This window comes from Notolepis coatsorum (genome assembly GCF_963971535.1).
Source record: "Notolepis coatsorum genome assembly, chromosome: 7".
Lineage (NCBI taxonomy): Eukaryota > Metazoa > Chordata > Actinopteri > Aulopiformes > Paralepididae > Notolepis > Notolepis coatsorum.
In genome coordinates, this window is record NC_140171.1 from 178,115,079 (window position 1) to 178,129,997 (window position 14,919).

The following is a 14,919-nucleotide window of genomic DNA, read 5'->3' on the forward strand; positions in this document are numbered from 1 at the left end:
CACTAATACCATCACTACTTTAGGACCAGGACCATGTCAAACACAGGAGAAGACATCACTAACACCATCACTACTCTGTCCAACTACACCAACGGAGCCACTGGTGGATGGAAAAATTTAATCGAGCCTTTAGAATCGAGACTCTCTTTTATATTGATCCATATGTCGGTGGTCTCTCTCTTACATTGATCCATATGTCGGTGGTCTCTCTCTTACATTGATCCATATGTCGGTGGTCTCTCTCTTACATTGATCCATATGTCGGTGGTCTCTCTCTTACATTGATCCATATGTCGGTGGTCTCTCTCTTACATTGATCCATATGTCGGTGGTCTCTCTCTTACATTGATCCATATGTCGGTGGTCTCTCTCTTACATTGATCCATGTCGGTGGTCTCTCTCTTACATTGATCCATATGCCGGTGGTCTCTCTCTTACATTGATCCATATGTCAGTGGTCTCTCTCTTACATTGATCCATATGTCGGTGGTCTCTCTCTTACATTGATCGATATGTCGGTGGTCTCTCTTACATTGATCGATATGTCGGTGGTCTCTCTCTTACATTGATCCATATGTCGGTGGTCTCTCTCTTACATTGATCCATATGTCGGTGGTCTCTTCATAGATGATGAAGGGATGGACCCCCTCCGGCACGGCCTCCACGCTCTCCTGTCTCTGGGCCTGGTCGTCCGTGACGGGGATGAAGAGCGCTGGAGGCAGTAGCACCACCTGGAGACGCTGTTGGCGCCGGTCCAACAGAGCTGCCCACGCACTGGGGAGGAGGGGTGAGAGGAGAAACTGGTGAGCAACTTCAATCAGTTTAAATCTTAGTTTAAAGCATCTTAAATCATCAGATGCTAATGATATCTCTCAAATGGAGCTTGTAAATGGACTGCATTTATATTTCAAATTATATTTATATAACAGCTTTTATCCAAAGCACTTTACAATTTGTTCCTCCCATTTTTACCCGTTCACTCACACATTCACACACCGACGGCGGAGGCGACCATGCAAGGTGCCAACCTGCTCATCGGGAGCAGTTAGGGGTTAAGTGTCTTGCTCAAGGACACATCGACACGCTGCCCGGGAGGAGCGGGAATCAAACCGGGAACCTTCTGAGTATCAGACGACCGCACTACCTCCTGAGCCACTGTCACCCCTAGTTTGTGTTGGGTCGGGCAAAGATGTTTCACCAAAACAAAAACACGGTAATGTTTTTCATTAATCTGGCGCCCAGAAAAGTGGCCATTTTTAAACTTGAACTTGGGGACTGCATACTTATTTTTTTTAAACCGTATCTTTATACTTATAGCACATGCATACGCCTGGTCTCTTTTGAAAGATAACATTCTGAAGTTTCTGATACAATAAAGAAAGACCACTTTTAGTGCTAATGAAATAGAGTAACATAGGTCTGAACTTGAGTTGTAGAAAAACGTGTTAATCACGTTTTTCTGTAGTAGTTGCAATATCCAAATATAGTATTTCCAAAGAAATCGGTATGAGCTGGAAAACACCCTGGGTCCATAGCCTGAAGTCTTATGTAGTACATGTCCACATTTCATAAATATCCGTTCAGAAATGAGTGATTAGGAGCGATTTTGGTAAAAGAATAAAAATGTAAAGCTCTCCAGTAAACCATTTCCATCTACATCAATTCATTCTGCGGTTTCATCTCTTTCTGTTTTCGCTCGTGACTTTTCACCTAAATCCCTGATTCGCAGATCCCCAATTGGGGTATCATTGGAAAGCCACAGTGTCCAAAATTGACGGAGCTAGAGCCCAGGGAGTCGGGTGGTAATAATAATAATAAGAAAAGCTCTGCCGTGTACTTTGGCGCACGCCTCACATATCGGCATGTAACTCGAGAACCACTGAACGGATTTTGTCGCCTGGAAGGGCAATCGACAGGCAACAAATAGGGCTTTAATTCTCTCTCTATATATATATTTATACAACGGCATGCAAATTTCTCTATTCTGATTGGCTGAAACAGTCCATTTACACGTATGTATCCTTCATAATCCACGCTCCTGGTCCCAGGACCCGCCCACCACCGAATCACATCACTCCGCCGGATCACTCCGTCGGAAAAAACAAGATGGCGGACAATAATCTTTAACAAATGGATATGTTGATAGCGTCATAACGACTAAATATAAAGCGATTCTGTCAAGGGGAACGTGTTAGTATTTTAAACAATGTTGGATGATGTAATTGATGGGTCTTGACTCAATCTAGAACAAAAGAAAAATCGCGGATTGATTGATAGATTAATTGATTGATTTAAATTTCTTCCTTCCTACTTTCTTGCAGCGTTCTCTCTCACACTGTCCGACGCTGGCGTACCCACAAACACACACACACACATACACACACACACACACACACACACACACACACACACACACACACATACACACACGCACACACACACTGTGACACACACACACACACACACACACACGCACACACACACACACACACTCCTGTCTGCAACAGCAGGGGAGTCAGACTGAGAGAGAAGCAGCGCTGTTTTAAGTGAGCATGGTCTATTGAATTGATTGATTGGTTGATTGCTAATTTTATTACTGTACCCCTGGTTTCCAACTGGTTAAGTTTAGGCTAAAAGAAATAAATAAAAAAATAGGGCGAAGAAAACGTTTTTTTCCTATAGGGCAAAGAAAACGTTTTAATAAATTTTCAATCAATCATTCCAATAATACACAGTTGGATGTGTTAGTTGGTTGGATGCACTTCAAGCTGCTTCCACATGAGGCAACTTCTCTCAATCATTCCAATAATACACAGTTGGATGTGTTAGTTTGGTTGGATGCACTTCAAGCTGCTTCCACATGGAGTTGTGGGAACTACTTTTTCTGGCGGATGGTTTTTTCAATAAATCTTCGATTAATGTGTGTTTATTGTATAGAAATAAGGTTGGATGAATCTGGCAGTTGTATAAAAGCTTTACACCACGTGCAGTCGTGATTTGTGACCAATAAACCATGCCTAGGGGGGTCTAACGACCCTCGGCTGCGCCTCGGGCCTAACAACCACCCCTAGGCATGGTTTATTGGTCACAAACCACTCCTGCGTGTGATGTAATGCTTAAATATATATATATACACATAGGCGCCCACTTAACAGAGCAGACGATGCACGTGCTCCAGGACTATTGAACTTGGGGGAGCAAGCTTGTCTCTTTGCTCCCTCACTTTTTGATCATATCATATGATATAAATATCCCCCCCCAATATATAAATCTTATCTAAGCATAACTACGTAATTTCAATCAAATTAATAATACGCAATGACACTTAATAGCAAGTTTTTAAGTTTCCAAAGATTGCGACACCCCCCTGCCCGATATGGTTTGATCCAGTCCTGCAGACTGAGTGGAGCCCAGCCGGCTCACACTCCAGTCTGCACAGCGCGCCGCTGCCTACTACAACAGTGCAGCCTGGTACAGGCAGGCAGCGTGATTCGTGAACACTAGTTTAGGCACAAGTTCACAACGCACAAGTTACAACAACAGCAGGATTTTCCACTAAGTAAGTTCAGTTGTTCAAACAAACTATTATGTTAGAAGACATGTCTTTACTGTCGAGTGGTAGAACATCTACCACGCAATACAATAAAAGTGTTTCACGGTCCGAAATGCCATCTGGTCATACCGTAAGTCCGTAACTAATAAATAATAATAATATAACGTTGGCGTTAAGGCGCTCCCATAGTCCAGCAGACTGTACACAGAGCAGACTCCGCGGATGTCCTGAGCTTTGATCTCAGCGGACAGCAGACCCACAGGTGCGACGCTCCTATTTTCTGACGCGCGGACATCCGCGCCGCTGACTTGGTGTCACACAAAACGCTGCTCGGCGTTTTGGTTGACATTGAACTGCATTAAATGTGACACTGCGCGAGCGATTGGTGTTGTCATATTATCTAGAATAATAATAATCTCTGTTCTCTGTTCTCCTCCATCTCTGTTCTCTGTTCAGTGTGTGAATTATGTTAATCCCACAATTACTCAACTGCACTCAATATTTAAATACCAATGCTAGTCTAAATAAATGTAGACAGACAATGTACGCATTAAAAATATAATAATAATAATAATAATAATAATAATAATAATGCAATAAAAGTCTGAAAATGAAGGGATTATGTCCATGAGTGTCAGTTTTAGAAATTAAGGCCTGCCTCTTATATAACAAGTCTCTCTAATAAAGGCCTGGTGCTCTTTGCAGCTGAGGTAAATAGAAGACCTATATTTGAGGATTTACGGTAAATCAAGATTTTCAATTATCTTAAGGTACAATACCTGAAATGAAAATGTGTGTGTGTGTGTGTCCAGCCAACCAGGTACCATGGCAGAAAAAAGAAAAAATACAGACATCAGAGCATTTTTCAGGACACCAAAACGCAAAGTAAGAACCCTAGTAGCCTAATAGCTCAAAGACTTAAAGGGCGGGCTCCACAAATAATGGATTGCACGGTGTTAATTGCACCCTTACTTACAATTCATTATGAATTGTAAGTGGGGGACCCTGATGTAAACAAGATGAAAGTCTTTCTCTGGTCTGCATTCCCTTAACAATTGTGTGTATTGAGCCGTACTATATTGTACCCATTCTGCAATATGTTAATAACATTTTTAATCAATCAATAACAGATTGCAGAATGGGTACAGTATTGCGTTTGGGTCCTATCCTATAACACCACCATTCTGTCTAAATGTACCCATTCTAACATTGCTAAGGATTAGGGGTGTAACGATTCTTCAAATCCCAATTTGATTAGATTTTTAAATACCACTGATGGTCTTCTTTTGTAAAGAAAAATACTTGTTCAGTAAAATAACTTTTATTTATAAATAACTTCCTTTCATTTAGTCTTTTTACCATCATAAAAGGGGGAGGGAGTGCTGGGAGGGGGGGAAATGAATACTGGGAGAATTTCAATTCTGTTTGTAAGAACGTTCATTTCTATAGATTTTTTCCAATTGATTTATGCGCATGTGTTTCCCATGTTCTGTTTATATTCTTGTCATTCTCTGAAAATAGGCTATATTTACAGCAGACCCTGTTATTGTTCCTTGTTGGTATTTTTTCTCTCTCTTATTAAAAACTTGGCCTATTTGAAAGGAGATTGATTTAATAAAAATAAAAGAGCGAAAAATCAATATACAGTATATATACAGTATATATATATATATATATATATATAATTATAGTAATTGGCTATCATACTGCAATATAAACTGAGTTTTATAGTGAAAAGAGCACCTTTATTGGTCAAGATTTAAGGCTCTATATTGCAGGAAATTGCACGTACAGGTTCATTAAATGAAAAAAAAATCTGATATATATATATATAGTATTTTTTTTAAATGCAGAACCGGGCCGCTAGAGGTGGGCAAAGTGGCGCGTGGCGCCTGTGGACAAATGGTCCTCAAGAGGGCCCAGGGCCGGGCCGGGCCGGTGCCAGTTAAGTGTTTAAAATGTTTTTCATATGTTCTGTTAAGACTCGAGTCAAGAAGTATGCCCAATAAAAGGCTGACCTGGCTTTGCTTACAAAGTATGGATTGTTTGTCAGATGGCAATGGAAAGCAAAACCCAAACAATGAAAACTGCAACCAATGTAACAACGTCACCTCCGAATCGGACCAAAGGTGTGCAAATAGGTCCGGTTTCTAATCTTAGTCCGGCCAATAGATCACATTTTAATCGCATAACCATTTTATGCCCGATATTCTATATTCTATAATCATATTTCAAATTGCACGTGTCCGGATGGCAGAATTCAGTACTGTATCTACAAAACCTTCTGTTTAATCATCTTCCATCTATTAATTTGCTTAGATTTGTCAGGTCTGGTCAATTTGAGCATGGTGTTATTCACAGTCAAAGATAAAAAATAATTTTTTTGATAATCTCATTTGGTTCATTACAATTGACTCAAGCCTCGTAACAGACACACTATTTCTGACACTGGGATCCATCCTGAGATCCATAGATGTCCCTAGAATCAGATACCAAGAACATGCAAATGGACCATATAAAAAAAAAGTCTGTAAATGTGTATTCTACGCTCTGAGATTAAAAAATATATATTAAAAAAAAGAAAAAAACACATAACGCAATAATTTGCTGTGTAATTAATTAATCTAATTAACGCGATAAACTGACAGCCCTACTTTATTTATATAGCACCTTTCATATACGAGAATTGCAGCTCAAAGTGCGTCACAGCAGCAAAAAAAAAGACGCGTACAAAATTGGCATAAAATGAGCAACAACATTGACAAAAAAGTGCAGACATCAAATAAGTATAAAATAGACAGCAGCAAAACAGACAGAGTGTAAACTAAAGGCACAGAACACCAGATCACAGTGCTTCATATTAGGATCCTACGTCCCAACGGGCCTCTTTGTTTACGCTCTGGGGTTCTAAAAGGAACTCACTATTTGCTTTGGGGTTCTATTTGCTTTGGGGTTCTAAAAGGAACTCACTATTTGCCGTCCTTGGTCCAGCCGGCCCTGGAGATGTACTCTGCGGAGGGGAACAGCGTCTGGAAGGGCAGGACCAGCTCCTTGCTCTGGGTGCTCACCATCTGAGGGAGGGACACACAGGCTCTCAGACCCAACGCACCCAGGTACACTACAACACCAATGTGTTTAACCCTGTCACTGCCACACGACAGAAGGTTAGCCCTTTACCGTCACACGACCGACGGCGATGCTCCATCATTAGCATCATTAGCTCCGCGGACGCGGAGCTAATGATGCTAATGATGGAGCATCGCCGTCGGTTGTGTGATAGTAAAGGGTTAACCGGCTGTCGTGTGGCCAGTGAAAGGGTCAAGATGTAAACGATGGGAACATTTCTCCGGGCTTTTTGAGACCCGAGCATGACACTCACTCTGCCCAGATTGTCCGTTTTTATTTCAGCCAGTTTGAGAGTGATTTCAGGATTCTTGCTGCCTAAAAAAAAGGAAAATGACAATATTGTTTTGTGCCAAAAACGTTAACATGTCGACTGCATTTACATGCACATCAATATGTCCTATATTCCGGTTTATTGGAGGTACTGCGCATTCCGTCTTTGAGTTGATAGGATATATCTTTATTTATCCATGTGGGGGAGGGGGGGGGGGTTAGGGTGTCCTAACAGGAGAGAGAGGTGCAGGGGGTTAGGGTGCCCTGGGTTAGGGTGTCCTAACCATAGCTGTCAACATTGGCATTTTGAAAAAACAGGAAATTTCACCCCCTCGCCCTCCCAATGTAATCTCCTCCTCATTAAATTAAATTAATCAGATACCTGGTTGAAAGTGAAATGATGTGAACATACCTGCATTAAATTAATGGAAGTGTAAGACAAATTCAGTATAAATTCACTTTATGTAGTAGTATAGCATTAACATGTTCATATTTATTGAAATCTTACAATGCATACATAAATGTTATGATGAATTGAAAATGGGGGAAGAAGTCCTTCTCTGGTCTGCATCCCCTTAACAATTGTGTATTGCACCATACTGTATTGTACCCATTCTGCAATCTGTTAAAGTTTGCAATCAATCAATGTATTACCATAGTGTCTTTATACCTTCATCACTGTACATATTAATACTACAACTCAAGAAGAATCAAGAGGTTTATTTGTTTACACCTTACACCTTCTGAGAAGGAGTGTATTTGTGAAAAATGTTCATAGCCTCTATGCCTCGCCGATTGGTCATGATGACTGACGTCGCTTTTTCCTCCGTGTGCGACATTGAAATCAGCGCGGCATAATTTACAAAAAGCATAAGAGTGTTGAAACGTTGCTTTTCGTGAGGTACGGGGACGCCTCCTCCCACTTGGCGAGATATTTGCAGCTCTTGGCTTTCTTAGCTGGTGGAACCGCACAATCCTCTCTCAAGTCCATCGTAGAATGTAATACATTTCGAGCTAAACCCCTCCTTTATCCGGGACGGGTCGCTGTTCTTCTTCTTCTTCGGGTCGCAACAGTCTTCCGGTCTGACTTCCTGTGCTAACGTTCTAATCTACACTGCTGCCACCTGTCGTCACGGAGGGGAATTGCAGCAATTTTGTAAAAACGTATAAAAAAAATTTAAAACGAGAAAAATCCGGGAACGGGATGACGGCGGGAAGGAAGGTTGAAATTCGGGACAATCCTGGGAAAATCGGGATGGTTGACAGCTATGGTCCTAACAGGAGAGAGGTGCAGGGGGTTAGGGTGTCCTAACAGGAGGAGGAGAGGTGCAGGTAGAATGATGGGAATGAAATAATAGCATGACTCATGTATGCTAGATCAGGGGTTCCCAAAGTCCCGCCGCGGGGGGGTCGCCAGATGATTAAAATTTTTTTATAAAATAAAATGTTTTATGCAGTCAGGCCACTGAACTTAGAAGCAGGCCAGGCCAGTGTTTCTAGTTGCACCAGCGCAATAGTTAGATAACCTAGGTGGGGAACAACCAGGAGATCACTGCAACTCACACAAGTTGGAGAACTATCTCTCTCTCTCTTGCTCTCACACACACACAAAAGGAGCCGCATGTGATTGGTGGAGGCGGGGCCCTTACAAAAAAACTGTTGTTGCTAATCATTGACACAGGCTAGCCTGTAATAATCCCCCCCAGAAAAATCTACTTTGCATTTGATATATTGCAAATATATGCCATCACACACACTGGCATTTAAAGGGTTAGAATTATAAAATGAATATGTGGTGTTATGATCAGGGCCGAAGTTGAATAAAAGATCGTATTTCTTTCAATCTGACATTACAAAAAAACTGAAAATACATCAAAATCTGTGTTGTTGCTAATCATACATAAATTATGCTAGCCTGTTTTTTTAACAATAATTTGTGATGCCATCACAAACACTGGCATTTAAAGGGTACAAATACAAAAATTCCAGCACCAGAATGCAGGAAATGAAGTCTTTGTAACAAAACATTTCCTGGTGGGGGACCCCAGACCCCCTGCTTAAAAAGTGGCCTGACTGGGGCTATATTTTGCACTATATTTCCTGGCCTGAATGATTTCCCCAGTCCGGCCCTGGTTAAAAGCCTCCAATGCTTATTAGTGTGTGTGCGTTTGAATGTTTGCATGTTTCAACCATACATTTCCATTTATAAAAAAATTTATATATATATTTTTTACCTCCTATTATAGTGGGTGTCGCGGCTCTCTGACACCGTTATTTGGGGGTCGCGGCCTCAAAAGTTTGGGAACCCCTGTGCTAGATCATCGCTCAACTGCAGATATTAGCCGCAATACTGAGTCCTGTGTACTGTTGGTTTGTGTACTGTTCCATTTGAACCCTTTCACTGCCACACAACAGAAGGTTAACGGATGCGGAGCTAATGATTGAGCATCGCCGTCGGTTGTGTGATAGTAAAGGGCTAACCTTCTGTATTGTCACAGTGAAAGGGTTAATTATTCCCAATGTTCCTGTTCCTCATGTATACAGGGTGATGTGAAGATGCATATAAACACCTCGTCCTGACTGAAGACCTTTCAGAGGAGAGGGGTTTGTTTACAGTGCCTGCTAGTTCAAGTTCAAGTTTCTTTAATAGTTGTCATACAGAAGTACAGAATACTTTTGTACAAAATGCTTCTTACTGTTGCGCTCCAGAGACTGTGCATGACAAGATAAGTATGAAATAAAAACATAGTAAAAATTAGAAGTAAAAAAAGAGGTCACAGTGTTCAGTTTAGACATATGTACAATGTTCGTAGACGTAGTTAAATACATTTACTGTAATTCTTTTGAATTATTCAATCTTCTGTCGTCGTGAATTAAAATATTTTTAGGCACTGTGAACCAAACATAAGCCTAGAATATGTTTGTTAACTAAATTGCAGGCCTTGCCTTTGTAAACAACAGCAGTAAAATAGTAGCGTTTCAGGAAGCTTTCTAGCTTCAAACAGTGTTCCAAGGATCATATTTTCCTTTGTTTATTCAGTCATGAAAATATACAGTTACCTTTGAAATGAGCAACTTCTGACTCTCAAAATACCTTTAACTCATTCAGCGCCATCGCTTAATGAGCCAGGGGGCGCTAGAACGCCATCGCTTTAATCAATTGGGAGACTGCGAGATTTGCGAGTGCTTAAAATATATCTTATATTATAGCTATGGGTCTAATACACCCGTCGATTGTCAGTGAGTTGCTTCCAGTCAACATGCACTAAACAGATTGTTTTTTCATCCGTACATTTCCGTTTTGAATAAGAGTATAGTTTGTGATTCTTAGTAATCCCAGGAAAAGACGCAATAATAGCCCTTTAGTGGAATACACTAAACACTAGGGCTGTCTTAAATCCTTCGAAGCTTTGTTCGATGGCACAAGCTTCGAACATAAAAAAAAAGTCGAAGTAAAAAAAAAAATTTTTGCCTCCAAAATCTTGCGCCTCCATTCCAATGAAACGAAATTAAGCAGCGCCTCGACTCCACCTCTCTACAACAAGCACGTGGAGATTATCTGTGTTGAAAACAACAAGGACATGTGCAGCAGACATGTCGACGAAGAAGCGAAGCAATGCCGTTTGTGTCGGACAGATTTGTGTTCATTGTGCTGCTTTTTTAAAGTGTCCCGACCCATATAAAAATATGTCTTAATAAAACGTGCTGAATTAAGTCGAATTCTGCCTTTGTCTCTATCAACTACATATAAATATTTATATAATTGTTTGCTTGATAGACGAAGGTTGCAACATAATTATGTAATGTCATGTCGTTGGCTGTGAGAGCAGCCCCACTGCACCCAGGCAGCGCAGCCGAGTGAAACCTTGTTGGCACAGTCACGAAAGGGGCTACTTAATTAATCCAATCCACTTTATTTATAAAGCACATTTAAAAACAACAACGTTTACCAAAGTCCCACAACATAAGATAAAAAATATATATATATATTTTAAAATTTTAAAGTAAAATAGTAGCGTTTCAGGAAGCTTTCTAGCTTCAAACAGTGTTCCAAGGATGATATTTTCCTTTGTGTATTCAGTCATGAAAATATACAGTTACCTTTGAAATGATCAACTTCTGTTAGGGTTAGGTTAGGGGACTGTTGCCCAACACTGAGTAGGTGTTGGGGTGGGCAAGGGCACAGGGATGGTATTTTATCTTCTCCTAATATTTCTGTTCACTCATAGGTAAGGGGGGGAAGAAATAACTTGTGAAAAAACAAAACAAATAGAAAAGGATTAAAAAGGAAAAAGTGTAGAACCTAGAGTAAGGTGTTATATTAAACAAGAGTGCAATTTGGTCCCTAATTGTTTCCTAGCATAAGATAGGGGTGTGAAGAAGGGAAATAGTATAAGCTCACTCTACCTAAAAGTGCTGTATGTATAAAGCTAATGCTAATGTTCTTGAGAACTTGAGTTCAACTAAAATTAAGTCATTGGGAGAGGGGAAAGAAAACAGTGTAAGTGCTGTAAGAACAAAATATATACCTAATGTCAATGGCCCCCTCTCTAAGTAAGAGTTCAGGCACGGTCATATTCATGGCCCATCTAGAATGGCCACTAAGGGGAGCTATTGTATAATACAACGTCTGTGTCTCCAAATGCAGTTGGTCTGTGACCTGGGTCCTTGACCTTTCTTGACCCCCAGCCATTGATACCCCTCCTGAAAACTTAAATATAATTAACAAGGGAGCATTGAAGGGGGGGGGGATAAGTGCTGTAAGATCAAACCATTAAAAGCATTTTTATCCACTTTTTCTCCCATTTTCTATTTTTCTCCCATCCCAATTTCGTATCATCCAATTCAACCCTCCCCTGTCTCGAACGCTGTTTCTTGCCTCCCACAAGCCGGCTGCAATGTGGACGAAGTCATACATAGCACGAGTCCCCTCCGATACTCGAGGTAGCAGCCATCGCATCTTTCCACCTGCGCAGCGCGATCTTTCAGCGTCAGGGGTCTGCGCTTTGGAGGGGCACCACCCCCGTCGCTTCCTGATTCTACTGCGCAGGCGCACCAACCAACCTGTAGGAGTCGCTGTCCACAACGCCCGATCCCCACCCATCAGTTTCCCACCCCCTAATACTGCCAATGTGTATTAGTGCGGACGACCAGCTAAACTGAAAGCAATGTGGAGAGCTGGGCTCGAACAGGCAAACCCAGCGTCTCCAGTATTCGTGGTGAGCGCCTTGCCCACTGCACCATGTAGCCGCCCCTTAAAAATATGTCTTTGAAGGGGGGGGGGGGGAATAAGTGTAAACTGACCTGCTGGATCGATCGGAGCTCTCCTGTACCTGTCGAGCGGACACTGATTAGATGCTAGATCCCACCGCAGCCACTCCTAGTAGTTAAGGACTTAGGCCTTGTCCAGAGGAAACCGATTTTGATCTTTTTAGTTTTCATAAAAAAAAATTTTTCCGTAAAAACAAAATTGTCTCAAGAAATAAGTGCGTGACACGAATTTACAAAATAAATGTCTTTCCTGTTTTAGACGTCGCTCTTTTATTTTGAAACTCCCCGACCGGAAGTGTTATCGTTGTTTTAGGTAGCGTAGTAACTTGTGTCATCCGGTTCTGTGATTTTGAGCTGACGCTAGTTTCCAACGGATAGGAGACACACACACACCGCGGCGCAAATGCAGCTTCACAGGCAGCGATGAGGAGGAAGAGCTGCTGATTTTAATCGGCAGGAGAGAGAGAGCGCGCGCCAAAGCCGCATATAATATAATAGCCACGTGGTGCGGTCGGAGGCAGCTAGAACTACCTGTTGTATTAAATTTAGTGCTGTAAGGCGATTAAAAAAATGTAATTAATTACAGGATTTGTAATTAATTAATCTAATGAATCGCATTTTAATCGCATAACCATGTTATGCCTGATATTCTATAATCATATTTCAAATTGCATGTGTCCGGATGGCAGAATTCTGTTTAATCATCTTCCATTTATTAATTTGCTTAGAGTTTTCAGGTCTGGTAAATTTTAGCATGGTGTTATTCAGTCAAAGATAAAAAAAATGTTTAATTGATATTCTCATTTGGTTCATTACAATTTACTCAAGCCTAGTAACAGACACAGTATTTCTGACACTGGGAATGCAAATGGACCATATTAAAAAAAAATCTGTAAATGTGTATTCTACGTTCTTATGGAATGAATGAGATAAAAAAAAAAAAGAAAAAAAAAAACAAGTTTAGTTTTTTATATACATTTTTTTTCTCATAACGCGATCATTTGCTGTGTAATTAATTAATCTAATTAACGCGATAAACTGACAGCCCTAATTAAATTAATTGATTGATGTTTACCTTGTCTCTGTGTCCAGTCCTTTCGACTAGCTCCACCCGTGCATTGTAAACAATGAATGATGCATGCAATTGTATTAACGTTACTGTGTGTTGTAGCTATGTTAATAAATTCTGAATGGCATTAACGTTAGCTGGGTATGCTAGTGCTAATGTTGATAGCATTGAAAGCATCAACGCTAGCTGGCTGGCTACAACGAATTCTCACAAGCTGGCATCGTAAAATCTCAACATCAGGCCAATGGGAATACTATTTACTAAATTATGGAGGCTTTTTAATCGTCAAGGTAAGAGAGGATTTGTCATGATCAACTGAAGGTGTATGCTATGGAACAGTCTATGTGCTTGTCTACTTCGCTTTTTGGGGTTTTCAGAAGGTCAGTTTACAAACGTGCACCCTTTGACCCCTTGATTTGAATATTTTGACCAAAGTGCACTTTTATACCGACCAAATCTATTTATTTATTTATCTATCTATTGGACTGATAGATCAACAATGTAGGGATCCCATTCTGGCAGTGTCATGTATTTTATGCTTTTAAGTGTCATGTATGTCTCTTGTCCCTGTTTTGTCCTGCTTTGTCTTGAATGTATAGAAATGCAGCTGTTTGTGATATCATGCCTTAAATTGCCCCTTGCGGGACTAATAACGTTTTTTTAATTGAATTGAATTGAATTGAAAAAGGCCTGCTATGTGTATTTATTAATCACAGTAGCCTCCCGGTGTTTAATAAAAACTTCTAGCCAGGACATATAAGACATATGTATCACGTTTATTTATGTTGGCTGGGTTTGCATGCGGATTAAGGGAGATGTCAATCTGTTGTCGAGGGTAGTAGTACAGGGGCAGTACATTTAGCTGTAAAAGCCAGATCAAGCTCAATAGCTTCTGTAACACGAACGCAACTACTCTGTACGATGCCATTGTTGTTTGCACATGCGGGTTAAGGGAGAGGTGGGCTATCGCGTCATCGGTTCAGGAAAATGCGTGTATAGGCTTGTAAAGACGGCGACGCAAATAGCAATAAAAATATCTAAAAAAAAATTTAAATAAAGGCTGCCTTGAAGGTAACTTAAGGGGCAGACCTGTGCGTGGATATCTGTAGACGTCAGTCTTGCGCTCCTCCAGGGCCGGAGAGGGGACATGGATGACCTCCACCTGGGACTCATCCACCTCCTCGTAGAGCAGCTGCAGTGTTTTACCACCTTCCGAGTCTGGAGAAGAAAGACCACAGAAACCTTGTACTTACGACGTCTGCAAAACCCCTGGTGATTCCGCGCACTACAGCGCTTTATCATATCACTGTTCTATTATGCTCATATCCATATGTGGTATTAAATTAACCAATGCACTACTGGACACTAGCTACACTTCAGGAGCATTTGTATTTCAGCAGTCTGAACTACTGTCCCCACCAGCGTTTCCGTTAGCCGGTAATTACCGGTATTTGACCGGCAAAATCTGTTGAAGTCCGACATATTTAATCTCTCCGGTTATAATGTCAGGTGAAAATAATGCCCTCTAAGCACAATTTGATTATTTGAATTGTATTAAAATAGGCAAAAATTAAATAGCCTATGCGATGAACGAAACAATCATTACATTTGTTTCATCGTTGCTTCACCA

At 40.9% G+C, this 14,919-nt stretch overlaps 1 protein-coding gene across 4 annotated transcripts in view; it reads right to left on the reverse strand.

The window, feature by feature from the left end:
- Positions 1–14,919, reverse strand: part of dpp9 (dipeptidyl-peptidase 9) — a 90,430-nt gene that overhangs the window by 37,212 nt on the left and 38,299 nt on the right. For all 4 annotated transcript variants that reach the window (XM_084317912.1, XM_084317910.1, XM_084317913.1 and 1 more), the window contains exons 8-11: positions 14,379–14,507; positions 6,933–6,994; positions 6,524–6,624; positions 597–774 (exon numbers count right to left, since the gene is read on the reverse strand). In XM_084317912.1, the coding sequence (XP_084174038.1) occupies positions 597–774; positions 6,524–6,624; positions 6,933–6,994; positions 14,379–14,507 (470 nt within the window). The remainder of the gene's footprint in view (positions 1–596; positions 775–6,523; positions 6,625–6,932; positions 6,995–14,378; positions 14,508–14,919) is intronic.